This window comes from Thalassophryne amazonica, chromosome 11 (assembly GCF_902500255.1).
Source record: "Thalassophryne amazonica chromosome 11, fThaAma1.1, whole genome shotgun sequence".
Classification (NCBI taxonomy): Eukaryota; Metazoa; Chordata; class Actinopteri; order Batrachoidiformes; family Batrachoididae; genus Thalassophryne; species Thalassophryne amazonica.
In genome coordinates, this window is record NC_047113.1 from 73,856,414 (window position 1) to 73,880,711 (window position 24,298).

General features: G+C 44.9%; 1 protein-coding gene across 1 annotated transcript; it reads left to right on the forward strand.

Moving 5' to 3' along the window:
- Window positions 1-5,144: 5,144 nt before the first annotated feature.
- Window positions 5,145-22,449, forward strand: fgf2 (fibroblast growth factor 2). Its single transcript, XM_034182170.1, has 3 exons — window positions 5,145-5,977; window positions 10,314-10,417; window positions 21,192-22,449. Exons 1-3 carry the CDS (start codon window positions 5,803-5,805, stop codon window positions 21,372-21,374), a joined length of 462 nt encoding a protein of 153 aa, XP_034038061.1. The 5' UTR covers window positions 5,145-5,802; the 3' UTR covers window positions 21,375-22,449.
- The last annotated feature ends 1,849 nt before the right edge of the window (window positions 22,450-24,298 follow it).

Below are 24,298 nucleotides of genomic sequence, written 5' to 3' on the forward strand. Positions count from 1 at the left end.
ACGTCTTTGGGATGGTTATGAGTAATTTCTTCTCTAATAGTTAAAATTTTATTAGCAAAGAAAGTCATGAAGTCATTACTAGTTAAAGTTAAAGGAATACTCGGCTCAATAGAGCTCTGACTCTTTGTCAGCCTGGCTACAGTGCTGAAAAGAAACCTGGGGTTGTTCTTATTTTCTTCAATTGGTGATGAGTAGTAAGATGTCCTAGCTTTACGGAGGGCTTTTTTATAGAGCAACAGACTCTTTTTCCAGGCTAAGTGAAGATCTTCTAAATTAGTGAGACACCATTTCCTCTCCAACTTACAGGTTATCTGCTTTAAGCTGCGAGTTTGTGAGTTATACCACGGAGTCAGGCACTTCTGATTTAAAGCTCTCTTTTTCATAGGAGCTACAGCATCCAAAGTTGTCTTCAATGAGGATGTAAAACTATTGACGAGATACTCTATGTCACTTACAGAGTTTAGGTAGCTACTCTGCACTGTGTTGGTATATGGCATTAGAGAACATAAAGAAGGAATCATATCCTTAAACCTAGTTACAGTGCTTTCTGAAAGACTTCTAGTGTAATGAAACTTATTCCCCACTGCTGGGTAGTCCGTCAGAGTAAATGTAAATGTTATTAAGAAATGATCAGACAGAAGGGAGTTTTCAGGGAATACTGTTAAGTCTTCAATTTCCATACCATAAGTCAGAACAAGATCTAAGATATGATTAAAGTGGTGGGTGGACTCATTTACATTTTGAGCAAAGTCAGTTGAGTCTAATAATAGATTAAATGCAGTGTTGAGGCTGTCATTCTCAGCATCTGTGTGGATGTTAAAATCGCCCACTATAATTACCTTATCTGAGCTAAGCACTAAGTCAGACAAAAGGTCTGAAAATTCACAGAGAAACTCACAGTAACGACCAGGTGGACGATAGATAATAACAAATAAAACTGGTTTTTGGGACTTCCAATTTGGATGGACAAGACTAAGAGTCAAGCTTTCAAATGAATTAAAGCTCTGTCTGCGTTTTTGATTAATTAATAAGCTAGAATGGAAGATTGCTGCTAATCCTCCGCCTCGGCCCGTGCTACGAGCATTCTGGCAGTTAGTGTGACTCGGGGGTGTTGACTCATTTAAACTAACATATTCATCCTGCTGTAACCAGGTTTCTGTAAGGCAGAATAAATCAATATGTTGATCAATTATTATATCATTTACTAACAGGGACTTAGAAGAGAGAGACCTAATGTTTAATAGACCACATTTAACTGTTTTAGTCTGTGGTGCAGTTGAAGGTGCTATATTATTTTTTCTTTTTGAATTTTTATGCTTAAATTGATTTTTGCTGGTTATTGGTGGTCTGGGAGCAGGCACCGTCTCTACGGGGATGGGGTAATGAGGGGATGGCAGGGGGAGAGAAGCTGCAGAGAGGTGTGTAAGACTACAACTCTGCTTCTGGTCCCAACCCTGGATAGTCACGGTTTGGAGGATTTAAGAAAATTGGCCAGATTTCTAGAAATGAGAGCTGCTCCATCCAAAGTGGGATGGATGCTGTCTCTCCTAACAAGACCAGGTTTTCCCCAGAAGCTTTGCCAATTATCTATGAAGCCCACCTCATTTTTTGGACACCACTCAGTTATCAGCATTTATAACTGAGTATCGTCAGCATAGTAGTGAAAAGTAATCCCAAAATGCCGCAATATGTGCCCAAGGGGAAGGGAAAAAGCAGGGGGCCTAAGATGGACCCCTGTGGAACCCCAAATTTCATGTCACAAAGGTTAGAGGTAGTGCTATTGTACAAAACACAGTGAGAATGACTGGTCAAGTATGTCATCAACCATGCAAGGGCATTTCCAGTAATCCCAAAATGATTTTCCAGCCTATCAAATAGAATATGATTATCCACGGTATCAAACGCAGCACTGAGATCTAACAGCACCAGAGTCGTAGTGGTGTCCAAATCCATTTCAAGCAGAAGATCATTCGCCACTTTCGTGAGAGCTGTCTCTGTGGAATGATATTTTCTAAAAGCAGATTGCAGTGGCTCAAAAAGATTATTCTAAGTGGTCCACGAGCTGCTGCGAAACCACCTTTTCCCGAGTTTTAAAGCAAAATGATAGATTTGATATCGGCCTTTTTAATCACTGCAGATTTGAACCATTTAGGAAGAGATCCAGAGGTTAATGAGAGATTAATAATTTCCAGCACAGTTTTGTTGGTATAGGATCAAATAAGCAGGTTGTGCTTTTTGTAGACATTACGAGTTTCGTCAGCACGTCTAGTGAGATACTATCAGATTCTGTAAGTCTAGGTAATACCTCAGTAATGGCACCCACCTCAATAGTAGGGTGTAGTGTCTGGGTTAAGGCATGCTGGGATATGTTTAACCTAATGTCTTCTATTTTCTTCTTGAAGTAATCCAGGAAATCTTGTGCTGTAAAAGGAGACCGAACTACAGGTGGTTGTCCATGAATAAGTGTTGCCACCGTGTCAAACAAGAACTTTGAGTTATGCTTGTTTTTGCTGATCAAAGCAGAGTAATGGGTCTGCTTTGTAGCCAATAGTGCATGCTTATAGTCTAAGATAGCATCACGCCATGCAAGGTGGAATACTTCTAATTTTGAACTACACCATTTCCATTCTAGACCTCTAGCCTTAAAGCCCAAGTTACACATAGACGGTTTTGTCGGCGGGTAGTACGTAGACTGACGTTCGAGGTAGTTCGGGCTGTTTTCGCGGTGGAAAGAGGCAGAGCATTTCGCCGGCGTTTTGAGCACCGTACTAGCCGCAAATACGCAGATAAAACGCCGCTAAATCCACCGAATAAAGCGGCGTTTTGACGCCGTAGCATCCAGCACACGTCAGGCAACGGGGGTTAATACCCAGTTATATCCTTTACAATCGCAGGTTAAGACACGCGTGAGAACGGCGGTGTTCTGCTGCCGCTGATAATGCCCTGTGTACCGCTGGATTTATCCAGGCAAATCCTGCGTTACTCCAGGAACTTTTGCATATAGGCACTGCCCCCAGAGTATAATAGGCTGAAGCAGCTGTCACTGCAGGGGGAAGGAGCTCATCTCTCAGCCTTTTCTTTTCCTCTCCTTTTCCCCCTCCTCAACGTGTTGCTCGTCTCCACCACAGACCTCTCCTCTGCTTCTGAACCAGACCTCTTGGTAAGTCCTTGCCGCTGCCAATTTTCTTTTAGGAGGCATACTGGCGCTTCTCTGCAAAAATATCTGGAGCTGGCCGTGAGTGAGAGGCCTGCATGCAGCGCGCTAGCGTTTTTATATTGACCGCCGCCTATTGGCCGTTTGGAACGCCGTTAACCGGGAGGTGGCGTTTAGAACGGCGTAGTGTCTGCTAGCGCCGCCATTTTGTCTGCCTCTGTTGCCGGTTAAAACGCCTTGAGGACGTCGATTACGTCGGTGTAAACTGCGGCACTACAGGGAGGGGCAGGATGAAACGGCAATTAAAAAGTATCAAACGCCGTTGTTCGCGTTGTCTCCGTCATCACGCGAATTCTCCGGGAGCGCTCCCGGAATTATTCGACATGAATAATTTTTTCAACGATTCCCGTTAAAGCCGGAACTAAGCCACGCCCCCTAGTGCCGGCGTTAACAACGGCGTGTGATCCTTAAGATGGCCAAAAACTCTTCCGGGACATTTCCGGGAGCTCTTACCATCTATGTGTAAACAGGGCTTTATGCTTGAGGTCACGCAAGTTATCACTGGACCAAGGTGACTGTTTTGGGGGCACGTGGTTAACAGCGGTGGCGCATTCATGTCGAGTGTAGTTTTGAGCACTTAGATTAAACTATTTACCAGACTGTTTAGTGATTGGGTATTTGCCAAATGTGAAGCTAAGATATCAGGCAGTCTAGCTTTGAGTTCAGTCTTAGTTGAGGAGTTGATGCTTTATCAAGCTAACTGACTGTTTTATCAAGCTAACTCACTGCTTTATCAAACTAACTCACAGCTTTATCAAACTAACCCACTGCTTTATCAAGCTAACTCACTGCTTCATCAGATTAACTCAATGCTTGATCAAACTAACTCACTGCTTTACGTTAAATGTAAAGCAAGGTCACAGCAGCTGGCCATTTCACAGAGTCTCTACTTGAGGTTTCTTCTTGTTATAGCAGGGGCAGTTTTCTCTTTTCCATTGTTGTGTCTCTGTTATTTATGTAATACAAACTATGGTCTCTGTCTGCTTTGCTGTATTTTTGGGAGTATAAGTCACACCATAGTATGAGTTACACCCTTACATGTGTATGTGGCTCTCACTTTTTAACACAGCATTTCCCTGTGGGCAAGTGTAACGATGGATAGGAGCTCACTGGCACACGTGCACGCCACAGTGTATGCTGTTATTTAATATAAGGACTTACTTCCAAGAATAAGCAAGATGGACAAAGGTGAATTGAATAACATACTGGATCTTATTTGATGTGATTGGACACAGATTGCTGGCCCACAGCGTTGGAAATGCTGCAATAAAAGCGTGACTACATTTCTTTTTTTAAATCAACTCTTTAATTTGTAATTTTGTGCGTTGTCACAGCATATTTTTGTTATTGGAGTTTATTTGTTTACTGTGTTGATTCCTCAGAAAGCCTGGTATAAATAATTTGTATTATTATTATTACTATTAATGACCCTGTGATTTTTTTTTTAACTATATAATATGCAGGACCTCCCAAACTATTAAAAAAAAATTCTGCAAATTATTTTCTGGAAAATATGGTATTTACAAAGTGCCTTGAGCTGTTGTCTTTTGTGATTTGGTATTATACAAATAAAACTGATTGGACTTTGATGGAGGGAAACATGGTAGCTTAGTGATTGGCACTTGTGCCTCACAGCTCACAGCGTGAAGATCCTGGGTCCTCTCTGTGTGGCGTTTGCATGTTTTCCCTGTGTTCGTGTGGGTTCCCTATGGGTGCTCAGGCTTCCACACACTTCCATGCAGGTTCAGAAAATGTGTGATGATTTTGATGTATATGCTTATTAATTTTCCCCTTTAATATGCAAAAGGAAAAACTATCACATGAGCTGTATTTAATGTTGCATGACGTGGTCCATAAATTACTGGTTCACAAGCCTCATCCCGCCCCTGTACTGCCAGTTTTAGACCACGATTTATACCTTTTTATGCATCTATTTCAGATTGTTGCTGTTCATCTCTAAGTAACCGTGTACTAGTCCCTGCAACACCCGTTTCACAGGCTTCCCATTAACGGTCCTCATTCCTCATTCCAACAATCTCCCGGACAGGCTGGATGAATGAAACATGCTTCGTGTTTACATGGCTGGTGCCTCTGCAGACTCAGCGACTCAGTCCAAGTTGCACGGCCCCTTCTTCGCCCTCCTCTCTCTCCTCGACTTCTGCTTGGTCGGTTGGTTAAATCAGTGAGTGTTGGTGGGCGTGTGCATGTGTGTGCACTGGTGATCCAAAAGGCGCATGCGAACTGAGGCCCAAAAGGGAAAAGCCTTCCACAGATCTAAGACAGCTGCCCTACTTTAAACATTTCATTGCGGCAAGAGAGGGGAACCCTGTGTGCGTCGCCCCCCCCCACCCCCAAAGGCCACTGAGGACCAGGTCCTTCAGTTTCTGATTGCCAGACCTCAAAGGGCATTTGCTGCCCTGAAAGGTAAACTGACCTCTGGGGGTGAAGAAGAGTCGGTTTGTGTGTGAAGCCTTGTGGTGGAGGAGGGAACAGGCAACGGTTTGCAGAAGGCGGGAGGCCGCGCTGGGCTCCTGCACCGTCTAGAAAGGAGACGAAGCAGTAGCCGGGAAGAGGGGACAGAGCAGGAGATGGCCACGGGAGGAATTACCACACTTCCCCCCACACCTGAAGATGGCGGCAGCGGCGGCTTTCCTCCTGGAAACTTCAAGGATCCTAAAAGGCTGTACTGTAAAAACGGAGGCTTCTTCTTGAGGATAAAGTCTGACGGGGGAGTGGATGGAATCCGGGAGAACGACCCTCACAGTAAGTCCTTCCAGTCTCTGCGCTTTCCACAAAGCTTCTTTATGTTGTTTAAAGTATGTAATAGGAAACTAACAATTAAAAAAAAACCAGCCTGGTGGAAAAATGAGACTTTTCCAGCTTACTGAGGTCCGTTCTCCACTTTCGACACTCAGTCTGAAAACTTTAAAGCCAAAGGGAAACGTGATGTTTTCAGTAACTGTAGATCAACATGCTGAGTCACAACCTTCCCGGTGCTCAATGTGTGGTTTACGTCACAACACGGCACTCCATTCCCGATACCAATCTACTTGTCGGTGTTCCAAGGAAAACATGCTGCTTGTACGTTTATTTTAAAGAAAAGCCATGAATTTAAAATGTACTCCACCATCCATTCTGTGCCACCAGGGAATTATAATTTGAAACAGAAATAAAGCTTTGGATGTTTACAATCTCACATCTGCATGTATTTAGATTATGAAAATAAGGAAATAGTTAAGTTGCCAGTTGAGTGATAAATCAAGGATTTCATCATGTCAAATATATCACGTTGATTTGTTGTATTATTTTTGTTGATTACAAGTAGAGTTTTGTGAATTAACACAGAAATATTATCTATGTAAATTATACTGAGTGGACCGCAGGAAGAACAGGTTTGTAGTAAACAAATGTGGAACCAAAGAATTGAGAAATGGAAAAACTATAGGCTTGAGTTGGCTGACAGTTGGTGGCGCCGTATCGCTGAACATTTCAGTCGATGTGTCTTCAGTTGCATCAGTAACAGAGGTCAGGATTGTTTTTGCATCTGATGTAACTGATCAAGACGTAGTGGACACATTTTCTAGGAGGTGCGCCAAAAATTTTAAAACATCCTACATGGATGCATGTTGAAGAGTGATCATAACATTTTCATTCATTCAGAATTCTCTGTGGAAGACCTTGTTCAGAGGATGCGAGTCCGGTGCAAGTGCTGATTATAACCTTTCTTTCTTTAAGTTTTAAAGAATCAGTTATGAGTTCATTAAGAAATCCATAATGAGTCATGAAGCAGGAATCACAAATAATTCTTGTTGTTTCCTCGTTCTTTAGTAGTTTCCGAAGGTTACGTGAGCCCAGTTGTCCCTTTTCAATGGTTCTATTGTTCAGGCTGTGATAGACCTGCCAATATTTTGAACTTTACATACATGAATGTAAATATTTGCGCAGTTGCCCATCAAGTTAAGCACAGGCCAGCGATTCTTTGGTGCAAATATAGACGGCGCACTGGTTTTAATTCTGTGTGACTTATTACTTTTTACGAACTGGACTGATTTAGTTAGGGGCAGTTGCCAGGAGTAGTGTCACGGTCACTGTGAGGAGAACTCATGTGGTCCAGAGGCTACGTGTGAAGCAACACTTCAGTGTTTAATTGTTAACTTTGAATTTAAGCAGTAGGGAGCGTTCTTTTATTCAAAGGAGACCTGGAAGGATGACCCTTCCAAAAGCGTGGCTGACCACATTTCAGCAGAACATATCTAACACTCCGTATGTACTGGGTGGAGCTCAGTTGGTGGGTTTCCATTACCTTCCAAATTGTGAACTGAATATATGCAAAATGGGAACATGTATTATAAAAACAAAAAACAACTCAAATGTTGCCAAAAGGTTTTTAATGATCTCATGAGCCCATTTGAAAAAGCCTTAGTTTGCAAAGCTGCAATGAAAACAGTTTTTCACTCTATGAGAGATCACATGATGTACAGAACATGTCACATGACATTCTAAAATATATGGTACAGTGTGTGGGGATGAAGTAAAGGACTGACAGCTTATTAAACGTTATAAAAGATGGTGTTACTGCAATATTGGATTACAAAAAAATAACAAAATGCCCACATTTAGCAGGAGTTAATTATCTGCCGCTCTGACTTTTGTCATTCAGTAACTCAAAAGAAACACAGCCATTTCCCATTTCGTTTTTCTCAGCATTCTGAAAGTTCTATATCTGGTTGAAATTCTGCATTAATGGCAAGTATCCACCAGGTGGAGAGATTGCTTCATTTCTAGAACCTTGCGATATGACTGTGACCAACCTGTTGTCTATAATAGTAGATAGCTTAACTTTTGGGCAAATCCATCATGGGAACCCAGCCAGAGATGGCTAGATCAGCATCAGAACTTGTAATCTGCGTGTTCTTGTTCCTGACAACATTTTACACACCAATAACCAGACTTGGCTTTATTTGCACTTTATCCAGGGGTAGTTTGAATTTACTTAGTTCTCAAAACTGCTTGGTGCTCACTGTTTTATGAGTTAATATCCTTAAATCATCAAACTGTACCAAGACAAAAAAAAAAACAAATTCTAGTCACAATGTGTTAGGCAAATAAAGCAAAATCACAGAGAAGTTCACCCTGAAGATTCAGGAAGAACAGATACCATCAATCATAGGGAACCCAATCAAGTGCCTAGGGAAATTGCACGATGACAGTCTGAAGGACGTTAACAACAACAACAAGTGTCTGGAACAACAAACAACAGAAAGACTGGTGAACATCGATAAGTCAGGGCTACCAGAGAAGTTTAAAAGATGGATCTCCCAATATGGGCTCTTACCCAGACTAATGTGGCTAATGATGCTGTATGATATCACCTTGTCAACAGTCGAGGGCATGGAGAGGAAAACCAACCAATTTCTTAGAAGGTGGCTTGGAATTCCACAATGTTTCTCTTCAACAGGACTGTACTGCAAATCAGCAAAGCTCCGAGTGCCACTCGTCAGTTGTGGAGGAGTTCAAGACGGGGAGGACATGACTAATTATGGCCCTTCCACAGATGTGAAAGTCCATGAAGCAGGAGTCAAAATACAAATGGAGGGCAGCTGAAGCTGTAGAAGAAGCAGAATCCTGCCTTCAACACAGAGAAATGGTAGGAAGTGTGTGCAAAGGGAGATAAGGTCTAGGCACTGAGCCCACAGTTAGGTGGAAAGGAGCAAATCCTAAGGACAGAAGACAACTGGTCCAACAGGAGATAAGAAAGAAAGAGGAAGAAACCAGATATGTACAGGCAGTGCAGATGGGGAAACCAAGGAGCCTGGACAAGGTGGGAAACTGATGATGGGATCAAATATGGAAGTACACCAACTATGCCAGAAACCAGCCAACCTAGAGCACATTCTGTCATCATGCCAGGTTGCCCTAAGCCAGGGAAGATATTAGTGGAGATATGACCAGGTGTTGAGAGCTCTGGCCCACATTTTGGACACTGAAAGGAAGATCACAAAGACAACCAGCCAGCCTTCATCAACTTTGTCAGAATTGGAGAACATGCCCTAGCTAAACATCAGGCAAGAGGTGGAATTTTGAGCATGGCAGAGGATTGGCAGCTGAAAGTTGACCTTGGAAAGAAGCTTGTATTTCTGCCAATAGAAAAGACAACTCTCCGGCCAGATGTCCTGCTATTCTCATAGAGTACAAGGAAACTACTCTTCATCAAGATAACAGTACCATGGGAGACCCAATGCCAAGACGCACATGAGGGGAAGCTTGCAAAGTATGACGAGCTGTTGGAAGACTGTAGACACCAAGGCGGGAGAACATGTAACTTCCCTGTTGAAGTAGGAGCACGTGTGTCCTGCTGGAAGATGATGGCAGACCTAGGAGTAAAAGGAAGAGACAGGAAAAGAGCGATAAACATCATGGCTCAAGCAGAGAGAGCATCTAGTTGGCTATGGCTGCAAAGGAACGACAGTAGCTGGAAGCCTGACCGTCGAGAGTAAAACATTGATCACCTTCTGCTGTCCCGCCATCCCAACAATGTTCCAAGTTAAGGGATGAAATGCCTGTAGACGGATGGACCTGGCTGATGACTCAACGGCTCAACAGCAGTGACAATCTTGGCTGTTTGTAATAACTCTGAGGGGCGTCACTCAGCCAGTAAACACAGACTGATTTTACATTTGTCCAGGGATGAACACGGCTGTGATCTAAGCTGTAAATCACCCGGATAGCAATCCTAACTGCACACATATGCGTGTGTATCTCTTAATTATGCACAAATCCTGTTATTTACTCTATGGGACCTTTGTTTTCCTTTTTTGTGGTTTGGCCCAGCGGTTCTGTCGCTGATAAACAATGTGGAGGTGGTTTCATGGCGTCTAACGCGTATCGTCAACTCAGACTGCTTCTATTTGATGGCTGATAGCGAATCAGGTGACAGTGTTCACTAAATCATGAATGAAACAGTCCTGCGATTAGCTAATAAACAAGGAAATAAAGCTTCCAACCACACATGATTACAGCACATCATGGGTGAAGTTATATTTATGAAAATGAAACTTTTTTTTTAATATTACAAATGACTATTTGTGTATTTCTACAGTAAAGCTTCAACTTCAAGCGACCTCAGTCGGGGAGGTGGTCATCAAAGGGCTTTGTGCCAACCGCTATCTGGCTATGAGCCGAGACGGGCGACTGTTTGGCGTGGTGAGTGTTGTTTTGTTCTTTCTTTTTTAAATATTGATAAATACAAGGTCTGTCCAAAAAGTATCAGACCTTTTTATTTTTTTCAAAAACCATATGGATTTCAATCATGTGTGCTTGCATGAGCCAACCTTGAACCTTCATGCGCATGTGTGATTTTTTTCACGCCCATCGATTGCATCATTCCCCTGTGAGCAGGCTTTGTGTGAGCACTGGTCCCACCCCCCTCGTTGGATTTTCATTGCGAGGAAAATGTCTGAACGATTTGGAGCTTTGCTGCATCAAATTTTTCCAGAAACTATGAGAGACAGCCAGGTGGAAACCATTCGGAAGATTCAGACGGCTTTCGGTGACGATCCTATGGGGATCACACAGATTAAGGAGTGTTACAACCAGTTTAAAGACGGCGCACAATGGCAGAGGGTGCGCCGCGCTCCGAGCGGCCATCGACAGGCTGAAACAACCAGATCATTTCCAAAATAAACGCTGTGTTGATCCGGGACGTCATCTGAGAAATTGCAGAAGAGGTGGACATCAGCACTTTTTCGGCACATTCCACTGTGACAGGAGATTTTGTAATGAAAGACATGCAGAAGTTGGAAGTCTCACAGGACATGTTGTGACATGTCCAGCTCTTACACAATTCCTCGGATACTCACTCGACTGAAAAGCCACCGAAAGCCGCCTGAATCTTCCGAATGGTTTCCACCTGGCTGTCTCTCACAGTTTCTGGAAAAATCTGATTCAGCGCTGCTCCAATCGTTCAGACATTTTCCTCGCAATGAAAATCCAACGAGGGGGGAGGACCAGTGCTCACCCAAAGCCTGCTCACAGGCGAATGACGCAACCGACAGGCGTGAAAAAAATCACGCATGCGCACGAAGGTTCAAGATTGGCTCATGCAAGCACACGTGATTCAAATCAATAAGGTTTTTGAAAAAAATAAAAAGGTCTGATACCTTTTGGACAGACCTCGTATTGATAAATATTGATCGGACGCAATATAGCTCTACCAAGGTCTAACAGGGTTTTCATCATTTTTTTCTTTTATATCTATCTTGCTTTCATAGTGAAGCAGTTATTCCATTGACTGGAAATTCTTTGATCCTGATGGCTTACATTTCCTTTGATTGCTGACCTGTGATTTTGATCCTGATCAGTTTGTCACCTGATCTTTGATCTTGATTGCTGGCCCTTGCTCTGGATCATTGAGCTTACTGGTGACTTTTGAGCCTGATCACGCACTAAGATTATGTTTCCCTTTCCATGTGTATGTCTTTCTGTGTTGCTTGATCCTATAATTGGGATCAAAGCAAGGCAAGCAATGACCTGCAATCTGTGTTCCTCAACTAATCCCAATTAAGGATCAAAGGAATGATGACCAGAGTTCATGTATCAAGATGAGGATCAAAGGAATGATAATCAAAGATCAATGATAAAAGGCAACATCTGCCTCCTTGAGCTGGATCGACCAAATTTAATCAGCTAATCCTTTATCCGTGGCTGACCTCTCCACCAAATTTCAGTGAGATTTGTTTGTGTCCTTTTAAGACATCCTGCTGACTAACAAGCACAAATGAAACTGAAACATAATATTCCTGGAAAAGGTCACAAAATCCAATCATCCAGTCAGTTTGTGAGGGACAGTCATCTTTACATATCTGTATTAATCTGACTTGACTGAAAGGTTCATTTGCCTTCGCGATCTGTCTGAGTTCAGTGTTTTGGAAACCAAATATTTACCGGTCGTCCAACAAGTGATCCTCCCTGAGGAAAGGACATCATTAGTGTGGGAGTGTTTCGGCTCAGCACAGACACACAGAATGTTTTCCAAAATATGTAACACCACGTTTGATAAAGTCAATATGATCGGAGATGTTTGGTTAATGTAGTCAAGTCCATAAATATTTGGACAGTGAGAATTTTTGTAATTTTGCCTCATTACATCACAACACTGGAGAGTTGAAATTAAACAGTCAAGATGTGCCTGTATTATAGACCTTCCACTTTAATTTAATGGCCTAAACAAAAATATTGCATTAATATTAATTAGGAATTACAACCATTTTTGTACAGAGTCCCTCTGTTTTCTGCAGTGGCTGAGAGATGCAATTCAACAACTGGTAGTTGGATCAACATTGCAGAAAACACCTACAAACAGAGAATGTGGACAAATACAGCCGACAGCACGTGGAACAAAGTTTTTTAATACTATATCTGCTGCATTTTCAGATAAAGCATGCAAAGTCACAGAGGTGGCATTACTGCTGTTTAGTCCCCAAAAAGAACTAAAAACCTAACTAAAATTCCAACACTGATATACATGTGTTTATATATATATTATACAAATAATGGATAGTAAGGAGTCCAACATAGAGAAATAGTGGATTCAGAAAAGTTATATTGGACTTGTCCAATATAACTTTTCTTCATCCAATATTTCTCTATGTTGGACGACTTGCCATCCATCAGTTGTTACGTTCTCCACCCCCCTCCCAAATTAAGCAAACAACAGAGAGTCAAGTAAATTAGATCAATTTATTTTGTTGTGAACAGCATATGAATGCTTCTAAAACGTCAGTAGCGTGCTTGTCTACCTTCTTAGTGTTTCTGGCATCCTTGGAGTTTAATATTTCCACCAGTTCCTCCTCTGTGAACTCAGAAAACCTCCCTGGCAAATGATTTTCTGCTGTTGTTGACATGTTTGTTGCCATTTTTTCAAGCAGCGTCTGTCAGCTAGTTCCTGACCTTCATATGCCGTGCTCTGATTGGCTATCTGTTGGCAGTAAGCTCTAATGCTATTGGTCAGTGGGAACCGATCCAATATAACTTTTGGTCCTAGCCTTTTTGGATCCTTTTGGATCCAACATAACTTTCTGGCACCAAGCATGCCAAAATACAGGTAAATGATGGACAGAAAGGCTAATCTGCAATCTGAGTGGAGAACATATATACACACACACACACACACACACACACACACACACACACACACACATATATATATATATATATATATATATATATATATATATATATATATATACACATACTAAACTCCTGCTGATGTACTAAATTCTGCTTTAAAGAAACAAATCCTCACTATGCTGCACAATGCAAATACTGTGAAAGACTTTCCTAAATTTTGAGGAACGAGGCACCAGCAGTCCGTCACGCTTCACACAGCTGCAGTTGAAGTGTGTGAAGTGAGTGACTGTGGAGTAATCAGCAGGGAGCGTCTCCTCCTAATAAGCTATAGCCGCCACCCAAAGTGCCCTTATCATGCAAGAACATAAAAGAAAATCTGTAAATCCCACTAAAACCCCCTCCCTTGATTTATTACTAATTATTACTATGATATCATTATTTATATGTTGTTGTGTGGGCCGCCAGAAGAGGAGGTACTGCTGGCCCACCACCAGAGGGCGCCCTGCCTGAAGTGCGGACTTCAGGCACGAGAGGGCGCTGCCGCCACGGACACAGCCGGGGGTGACAGCTGTCACTCATTATCTCATGACAGCTGTCACCCATCTACACTTCATCATACTACTCCATAAAACCCGGACGTCATCTCCACCTCGTTGCCGAGATATCATCTACCTGTGAAGGTAATATCCTCAGCCAGAAGCTAATTGTGTCTTAGTCTGAATTCATTTGCAGCTGCTTTCCTGTGGAGTGCCTTATCAGTGAGGTTGGTGTAATCAGCAACGGCTTCGCTTCACACCCCAGCCAGATAAGTGTTGAGACAGGAGCTGCACGAGTGTGTGTGAGAGGTGGAGGTGGAATCTCCACCATTGTTGTTACTGGGTGTACACACACCCACTTCTTATTGTTTCTGCTCCTTGCCAGCAGTACCAGATCCGACATTCGGAGACGGTGGCCACCTGGGGACTCGGGACTTGGCGGCTCCAGTATTCTCCAGGTTCGGTGGCGGAGGAAATCGTGTGGTTCCGGTTCTTCTCAGGACAGACGTCTTCTATCCTCGAGCCTGCCCACACGTCACCGTTGTGGATTGACTGTTTGCAAAATTCTGTATTCCTCTGTATTGTGGTTGTGCTCATTCACAACAGTAAAGTGTTCATATTCGACTCTTTCATTGTCCGTTCATTTACGCCCCCTGTTGTGGGTCCGTGTCACTACACTCTCCCAACAGTATATCTCGGCCAGCGTCATGGATCCCGAGGGGCGTCACCCATCTGTTGAACAGCCAATGGAAGAGCAGGGTGCACAGGCGTCTGCAGGAGGCGTGATTGGTGAGTTGCAGCAAATCCTCACCGCCTTTACCGCTCGGTTGGATCTGATGACTGAGCAAAACGTCATCCTTAATCGCAGGATGGAGGCTCTCACCGCACAGGTGGAAGCGCGCACTCAGGGCGCTGCTGCAGCTCCTCCTCCTGCCGACCCAGTGCAGAATATAGACGTTCCACTGGTCGTTCAGCGACCCCCCCCACCATCCCCTGAAGCATACATAAGTCCCCCAGAGCCGTACGGAGGTTGTGTGGAGACGTGCGCGGACTTTCTTATGCAGTGCTCGCTGGTCTTTGCACAACGTCCCGTAATGTACGCGTCTGACGCCAGTAAGGTGGATTATGTAATTGACTTGCTTCGTGGTGAGGCACGCGCTTGGGCTACGGCGCTTTGGGAGCAAAATTCACGGCTCCTTACCACATATACTGGGTTTGTGAGGGAGTTCAGAACGGTTTTTAATCACCCTAACAGAGGAGAGACTGCTTCAACAGTGCTGCTGTCAATGAGACAGGGGCGCCGGAGCGCAGCCGAATATGCAGTCGACTTCTGCATCGCGGCCGCGAGGTCCGGCTGGAATAACGTTGCGCTCCGCGCCGCCTTCATAAACGGACTGTCGTCGGTCCTGAAGGAGCACCTGGTAGCGAAGGAAGAACCGTGGGATTTAGATGGGCTTATTGATCTCGTTATACGGTTAGACAATCGGTTGGAGGAACGCCGTCGGGAGCGAGACGAAGGACGTGGCCGGGCACGCGCCGTCCCTCTCCCTTCCAGGTCCGAAAAGGTGCCGCCCTCCCCATGCTCCACGGCCTCAGCGCTCCGTGTGGCAACAGCTCCCCCTGCTGACGAAGCTATGGAGTGAGCTCGAGTGAGCACCAGCAGAGAGACTGCCCCAAGCGGTTTAAACAACAACGCACACCCCTAGAAACTGGGCTTAGGGTGGGCCAAGACATTCACGTGGGACACACACATATTTCCACACGACTCCCAGTTACAATCCTGAGCGGGGATTTAACCCTTCAAGCCCCAGCACTGGTGGACACGGGGTCAGAAGGGAATCTGCTAGACAGCAGATGGGCTAGGGAGGTAGGGCTCCCTCTGGTGGTGCTCCCTTCGCCATTGCAGGTGCGGGCACTAGATGGCACCCTTCTCCCTTTAATCACGCACAAGACACAACCTGTAACTCTGGTGGTGTCTGGAAATCATCGGGAGGAGATCGAGTTTTTTGTGACTCCATCTACCTCCCGAGTGATTTTGGGCTTCCCGTGGATGTTGAAACACAATCCCCGGATTGATTGGCCGTCTGGGGTGGTGGTTCAGTGGAGCGAAACCTGCCATCGGATGTGTTTAGGTTCCTCGGTTCCTCCCGGTTTACAGGCTAAAGAGGAGGTCAAAGTCCCTCCCAATCTGACGGCGGTGCCGGTTGAGTACCACGATCTTGCTGATGTGTTCAGCAAGGATCTGGCACTCACCTTTCCCCCACACCGTCCATACGATTGTGCCATTGATTTGATTCCAGGCGTGGAGTTCCCGTCCAGCAGGCTGTACAACCTCTCACGACCTGAGCGCGAATCAATGGAGACCTACATCCGGGACTCATTAGCTGCCGGGCTGATCCGGAATTCCACCTCCCCGATGGGTGCAGGTTTCTTTTTTGTGGGCAAGAAAGATGGCGGACTCCGTCCATGCATTGATTACAGGGGGCTGAATGAGATTACGGTTCGCAATCGATACCCGTTGCCCTTGTTAGATTCCGTGTTCACTCCCCTGCATGGAGCCAAAATCTTTACAAAGTTGGATCTTAGGAATGCGTATCACCTGGTTCGGGTCCGGAAGGGAGACGAGTGGAAGACGGCATTTAACACCCCATTAGATCATTTTGAGTACCTGGTCATGCCGTTCGGCCTCACTAACGCCCCCGCGACGTTCCAAGCTTTGGTTAATGACGTCTTGCGGGACTTCCTGCACCGATTCGTCTTCGTATATCTGGATGATATACTCATCTTTTCTCCGGACCCTGAGACTCATGTCCAGCATGTACGTCAGGTCCTGCAGCGGTTGTTGGAGAACCGGCTGTTTGTGAAGGGCGAGAAGTGTGAGTTCCACCACACTTCTTTGTCCTTCCTGGGGTTTATCATCTCCTCCAACTCCGTCGCCCCTGATCCAGCCAAGGTTGCGGCGGTGAGAGATTGGCCCCAACCAACAAGCCGTAGGAAGCTGCAACAGTTCCTCGGCTTTGCTAATTTCTACAGGAGGTTCATTAAGGGCTACAGTCAGGTAGTTAGCCCCCTGACAGCCCTGACCTCTCCAAAAGTCCCCTTCACCTGGTTGGATCAGTGCGAAGCCGCATTCAAGGAGTTGAAACGACGGTTCTCGACTGCACCAGTTCTGGTGCCGCCCGACCCTAGCCGCCAGTTTGTGGTTGAAGTGGACGCCTCTGACTCAGGGATAGGAGCCGTGCTGTCCCAGAGCGGAGAGACCAATAAGGTTCTTCACCCGTGTGCCTACTTTTCTTGCAGGTTGACCCCAACTGAAAGGAACTATGACGTCGGCAACCGAGAACTCCTTGCGGTGAAAGAGGCTCTTGAGGAGTGGAGACATCTGTTGGAGGGAGCGTCTGTGCCGTTCACGGTTTTCACTGACCATCGGAACCTGGAGTATATCAGGACCGCCAAGCGGCTGAACCCCAGGCAACCCCGCTGGTCACTGTTCTTCGGACGTTTTGACTTCCGGATCACCTATCGCCCCGGGACCAAGAACCAGAGATCGGATGCCTTGTCCCGGGTACACGAAGACGAAGTCAAAACTGAGCTGTCGGATCCACCGGAGCCCATCATTCCGGAGTCCACTATCGTGGCCACCCTCACCTGGGACGTGGAGAAGACCGTCCGGGAGGCCCTGGCACGGAGCCCGGATCCCGGAACTGGGCCGAAGAACCAACTTTACGTCCCACCAGAGGCCAGAGCTGCAGTCTTGGATTTCTGTCACGGTTCCAACCTCTCCTGTCATCCAGGGGTGCGAAGGACCGTGGCAGTTGTCCGGCAGCGCTTCTGGTGGGCGTCTATGGAGGCCGACGTCCGGGAGTATATCCAGGCCTGCACCACCTGTGCCAGGGGCAAGGCAGACCACAAAAGGTCCCAAGGACTTCTCCAGCCGCTTCCTATGCCTCATCGCCCCTGGTCCCATATCAGCCTGGATTTCCTCACGGGCCTCCCGCCGTCCAGGGCAACACCACCATCCTCACGATAGTGGACCGATTCTCCAAGGCGGCCCACTTCGTGGCCCTCCCGAAGCTCCCAACGGCCCAGGAGACAGCAGACCTCCTGGTCCACCACGTTGTCCGTCTGCATGGGATACCAACTGACGTAGTCTCGGATCGTGGTCCCCAGTTTTCCTCTCAAGTCTGGAGGAGTTTCTGCAGAGAACTGGGGGCCACCGTGAGCCTCTCGTCCGGGTACCACCCACAGACGAACGGACAGGCAGAACGGGCCAACCAAGAGTTGGAACAGACCCTCCGCTGTGTGACATCCGCGCACCCGACGGCCTGGAGTAACCATCTGGCCTGGATCGAGTATGCACATAACAGCCAGGTGTCTTCTGCCACCGGCCTCTCCCCATTTGAGGTGTGTCTAGGGTACCAGCCCCCATTGTTTCCCGTGGTGGAGGGAGAGGTCGGTGTGCCCTCGGTCCAGGCCCACCTGCGGAGGTGCTGTCGGGTGTGGCGTACCGCCCGTTCTGCCTTGTTAAAGGCCCGGACGAGGGCTAAGGTCCATGCAGACCGCCGGCGGTTCCTGGCCCCTGCACACCAGCCCGGGCAGGAGGTGTGGTTATCAACGAAGGACATCCCCCTCCAAGTGGACTTCCCTAAGTTGAAGGACAGGTTCATCGAACCATTCAAAATCCTCAAGATCCTCAGCCCTGCCGCAGTGAAGCTCCAACTCCCAGCTTCACTGCGGATCCATCCTGTTTTCCATGTGTCCAGACTGAAACCACACCACACCTCACCCCTCTGTGCTCCCGGTCCGGCGCCGCCTCCTGCCCGGATCATTGACGGGGAGCCGGCTTGGACAGTGCGCCGGCTCCTGGACGTCCGTCGAATGGGCCGGGGGTTCCAGTATTTGGTGGACTGGGAGGGGTATGGACCCGAAGAATGCTCCTGGGTGAAGAGGAGCTTCATCCTGGACCAGGCCCTCCTGGCGGATTTCTTCCGCCGTCACCCGGATAAGCCTGGTCGGGCGCCAGGAGGCGCCCGTTGAGGGGGGGGTCCTGTTGTGTGGGCCGCCAGAAGAGGAGGTACTGCTGGCCCACCACCAGAGGGCGCCCTGCCTGAAGTGCGGGCTTCAGGCACGAGAGGGCGCTCCCGCCACGGACACAGCCGGGGGTGACAGCTGTGACTCATTATCTCATGACAGCTGTCACCCATCTACACTTCATCATACTACTCCATAAAACCCGGACGTCATCTCCACCTTGTTGCCGACATATCATCTACCTGTGAAGGTAATATCCTCAGCCAGAAGCTAATTGTGTCTTAGTCTGAATTCATTTTACACCTGCTTTCCTGTGGAGTGCCTTATCAGTGAGGTTGGTGTAATCAGCGACGGCTTCGCTTCACACCCCAGCCAGATAAGTGTTGAGACAGGAGCTGCACGAGTGTGTGTGAGAGGTGGAGGTGGAATCTCTACCATTGTTGTTACTGGGTGTACACACACCCACTTCTTATTGTTTCTGCTCCTTGCCAGCAGTACCAGATCTGACATTCGGAGACGGTGGCCACCTGGGGACTCGGGACTTGGCGGCTCCAGTATTCTCCAGTTTCGGTGGCGGAGGAAATCGTGTGGTTCCGGTTCTTCTCGGGACAGACGTCTTCTATTCTCGAGCCTGCCCACACGTCACCGTTGTGGATTGACTGTTTGTAAAATTCTGTATTCCTCTGTATTGTGGTTGTGCTCATTCACAACAGTAAAGTGTTCATATTCGACTCTTTCATTGTCCGTTCATTTACGCCCCCTTTGTGGGTCTGTGTCACTACACTTTCCCAACATATGTAAGTAAGTAAGTCCCTTCGGCTGCTCCCTTGTTTGCACTCGGGGTCGCCACAGCAAATCCAAGGTGGATCTGCATGTTGATTTGGCACAGGTTTTACGCCGGATGCCCTTCCTGACGCAACTCCACATTACATGGAGAAATGTGGCAGGGGTGGGATTTGAACCCAGAACCTTCCGAACTGAAACCAAGCGCATTAACCACTTGGCCACCACCCCTGCTACAAAATCAAATCACAACCTCAACCACACAGTACTTTTTTGAACAGCTTTTATGCTTGTTATCAGCCAGTAATTGAACTGCAGATATTGAGAGGGAAAAAAATGCATCATTAAATTCCAATGACTAGTTTTCCCCAAATACATCATGTAACTGTTATGCTGCACAGAGATTGAACCAGGACAAAATTCTGTGTACAGGGATATGGCGGCTCCTTAAGAAGTCCTAAAAGGCATCCAATTTATTTGTCTGTAAATAAGAATGTCATTGATATTAGCTAGTCTTAAATCATTTTTTCAAAAGTATTAAAAATGCCAAATTATGGGGAAATGGATTTTATTCATGTTTTCATCTGGCACGGTAATTAAAAATGTGTACCAATGTGATATCTGTTTATGAATCAGTGAAAGCTTCTAGTAACGCTGCCCAAAGTGATATAGCGGAAACAAGAAATTTCTTTTGTTTATTGCTGGAATGCTTGGAGCAGAGACACTTTCAAATAGTTAGACATAATGTACAGTTCTTGTCATGTTTGTCTTTGATTTCATTCCAACTGGCATTAAAAAGTCTCTTTCCTTAAGCTGTAGGAGTGTGTAGATGCACTTGTGTTTTTGAATATAAAACAAGAAATTCATCTTTAACTGGAAACATGGGGCTGAAATTCTTACACACATCAATGGAAAATGCATAAATGTGGCAGCTGAAATCCAGTTGGACAGAATTTCTTCCATTTTGCAAAACAATGAACTGAATTAAAGCATTTGTTTTTTTTTGTTTTTTTTGTTTTTTTTAGTAAAATCAGTTAAATGTCACGATAAGTATGTAGATTTCACTTACATTAACTTTAATTAAACATTAATAACAAAGAGAGAGACATACAAAAATACAAACACGTGGTGTTAGGTGTGGCAGAAAAGTATGTGAGAATGGTGCAGGTTGTGTATAAGGACAGCGTTACAGCTGTGGTCTGTGCGGTAGGAATCGTAGATGAGTTAATAGTGGGATTGTAGCAAAGATCACTTCTGTTGTTTCTTGTTTGCAATCATGGTGGACAAATTCCTTTTTCGATGACATTGTAATCTGTAGTGATGGTAGTGAACAGGTTGATGCATGCCTGGAGACTGAGGTGGTTCTAAGCTCTGGAGAGGAGGGGAATGAAATTTGGTAGGAATAAAATGGAGTACTTGTGAATGAATGAGACAGAATGATGTTTTGTACTGCTCTGGTTCCTTGTTCGTAATTCCTTTTTTGTTGTTGTTTTTTTCAGAGGCGTGCAACAGATGAATGCTACTTCATAGAACGACTTGAGAGCAACAACTACAATACCTACCGCTCTAGGAAGTACCCCACCATGTATGTGGCACTGAAACGGACTGGTCAGTACAAGCCTGGAACTAGAACTGGACCTGGTCAGAAGGCCATTCTCTTTCTTCCAATGTCAGCCAAGTGATAAACTCGGATCACGGTGATAATTTTTTTTTCCGAGCGGTGTTGTTAAAGATGAGAATGTGACAGCATTGAAGAACAACGTTCCACCGACACTGCCCAAATTATTGCTGTGATGCTTTTTGTTGGTGTGACGTTATATATCCTGAAGACTTTTGATGTGATTTGTCCTGCCTTTGTAGTAGGACCTGGATTTTACTGCGAGCAAACCAACTCCTCCATACGAGTAAATGCCTTGCTCCAGTGCACTGCAATAGCACATCAATATTCCTTCAAACAGATGAAGCAATTTTAACTAAATGTAAAAACAAAAAGATCAGACAAGTAACTAAATATTTAGTAAAGTTCACCTGCTTTTTAAGCATTTATGGGCACTTATGATACAAATTTTAGTTTTACAAAATAGAATAACATAATACAGCCAAACATATATTACATTTATACAGTATTTTTTTTATACAATATCATTTCTACACAAAGAATTATCTTAAGATCTTTAATTGTATTTATAAACTTTTTTGTAACTGAACAATTAAAATAACACTTTAAAACAGTGCAATTTAAATATTTGTGCAAAAATGTCCAAATCATCACTGGTTTATTACATGCTGAAGCTTATAAATTTCAAATGTCCAATAGTTGACTTTTCCGGCACTGCAGTCAATTAGCCAAAGTAATAATCACAGTGTTTGATTTAATGTTTGAAAATAACGAGTCAGTCTAATTTGGCACAACAGTCAGCAATCAGGATAATTCAGCACAGTTAACATAGTGGTTGTTTTGCAGGTAAACATAACAAAATGTGTTGTTGAAATTATCTCTATCTAGCCAACAGGCTAATGCTGTGCCACAGTCAAGTAGGAAACGTGACCATTACAAAGGCTTTTTCGAATGGCTCATACTGTGTCAAAAGTAAACTGACCAAGAAGATGACTTTTGACTATCAAACGAAGAACTTTGTAAGGCAACCAGATTTACTGCTGCAAGTAGCTGACCAGACAAGCTAGTTCTTATAAAGTCAACACCGGTTGTGACAAGATTCATTTTCTTCTTAAAATGTAAAATAAGGAATTATTTCAGAATAACAATGAAATCCACCACTCTCAGCTACGGTTGCTTAATAGTTCTGAACTTCTAAACAGTGAAGCATCGTTAAAGAATGTTTTCTAAGCAATAAAAATTTATTAAAAATCGTAACGCTGTTGTGCTTAAGGGCCTCTTCACACATAGTGCGAATTTGGTCGAAGTGCACATGAAGTAGGAATCGTGTGCAAAACGTGTAAAATCGTCCCTGCATTGAACACCTCGTACACCTGTTGCTACAACTACAGTGGGGAAATAAGTATTTGACCCCATGTCAGTTTTGCAGATTTTCCCACCTACAAAGAATGGAGAGGTCTGTAATTTTTATCGTAGGTACACTTCAACTGTGAGAGACAGAATCTAAAAAAAAAAAAAAAAAAAATCCAGTAAATCACATTGTATGATTTTTAAATAATTAATTTGCATTTTATTGCATAAAATAAGTATTTGACCCCCTACCAACCAGCAAGAATTCTGGCTGTCACAGACCTGTTAATTTTTCTTTCAGAAGCCCTCTTATTCTGCACTCTTTACCTGTATTAATTGCACCTGTTTGAACTTGTTAACTTTATAAAAGACACTTGTTCACACACTCAATCAATCACACTCCAACCTGTCCACTATAGCCAAGACCAAAGAGCTGTCTAAGGACACCAGGGACAAAACTGTAGACCTGCACAAGGCTGAGATGGACTACAGGACAACAGGCAAGCAGCTTGGTAGAAGACAACAACTGTTATGATTATTTATAAGAAAGTGGAAGAAACACAAGATGACTGTCAATCTCCCTCGGTCTGGGATTCCATGCAAGCTCTCACTTTGTGGTGTAAGGATGATTCTGAGAAAGATCAGAACTACACGGGAGGACCTGGTCAATGACCTGAAGAGAGCTGGGACCACAGTCACAAAGATTACATTAGTAACACATGATGCTGTCATGGTTTAAAATCCTGCAGGGCAGCAAAGTCCCCCTGCTCAAGCCACCAAATGTCCAGGCCCATTTGAACTTCACCAGTGACCATCTGTATGATCCAGAGGAGGCATGGGAGAAGGTCATGTGGTCAGATGAGACCAGAATAGAGCTTTGTGGAATCAACTCCACTTACCATGTTTAGAGGATGAGAACAACCCCAAGAAAACCATCCCAACCGTGAAAGCATGGGGGTGGAAACATCATACTCTGGGGGTGCTCTTCTACAAAGGGGACAGGACGACTGCACCGTATTGAAGGGAGGATGGATGGGGTCATGTATTGTGAGATTTTGGCAAACAACCTCCTTCCCTCAGTAAGAGCATTGAAGATGGGTCATGGCTGGGTCTTCCAGCATGACAATGGCCCCAAACACACAGTCAGGGTAACTAAGGAGGGGCTCCATAAGAAGCATTTCAAGGTCCTGGAGTGGCCTGGCCAGTCTCCAGACCTGAACTCAATAGAAAATCTTTGGAGGGAGCTGAAACTCCAAACCTGAAAGATATGGAGAAGATCTGTATGAAGGAGTGGACCAAAATCCCCGTTGCAGTGTGTGAAAACTTGGTCAAGAACAACAGGAAATGGCTGACCTCTGTAATGGCAGGCAAATGTTTCTGTACCAGTTGTTAAGCTCTGTTTTTCTAGGGGGTCAAATACTTATTTTATGCAATAAAATGCAAATTAATTATTTAAAAATCATACAATGTTATTTACTGGATTTTTTTTTTTTTTTTTTTTAGATTCTGTCTCTTCAGTTGAAGTGTACCTACGAAAACAAATTACAGACCTCTCCATTCTTTGTAGGTGGGAAAACCTGCAAAACTGACAGGGGGTCAAATACTTATTTTCCCCACTGTATTTGCGCACACCAGCGG

Excerpts from the sequence above, each read along its gene's own strand:
- fgf2 (XM_034182170.1), top strand. The coding sequence starts at position 5,803 with ATGGCCACGGGAGGAATTACCACACTTCCCCCCACACCTGAAGATGGC. Across the intron at positions 5,978-10,313 it reads CCGGGAGAACGACCCTCACA|TAAAGCTTCAACTTCAAGCG; the intron begins GTAAGTCCTTCC and ends GTATTTCTACAG. Across the intron at positions 10,418-21,191 it reads ACGGGCGACTGTTTGGCGTG|AGGCGTGCAACAGATGAATG; the intron begins GTGAGTGTTGTT and ends TGTTTTTTTCAG.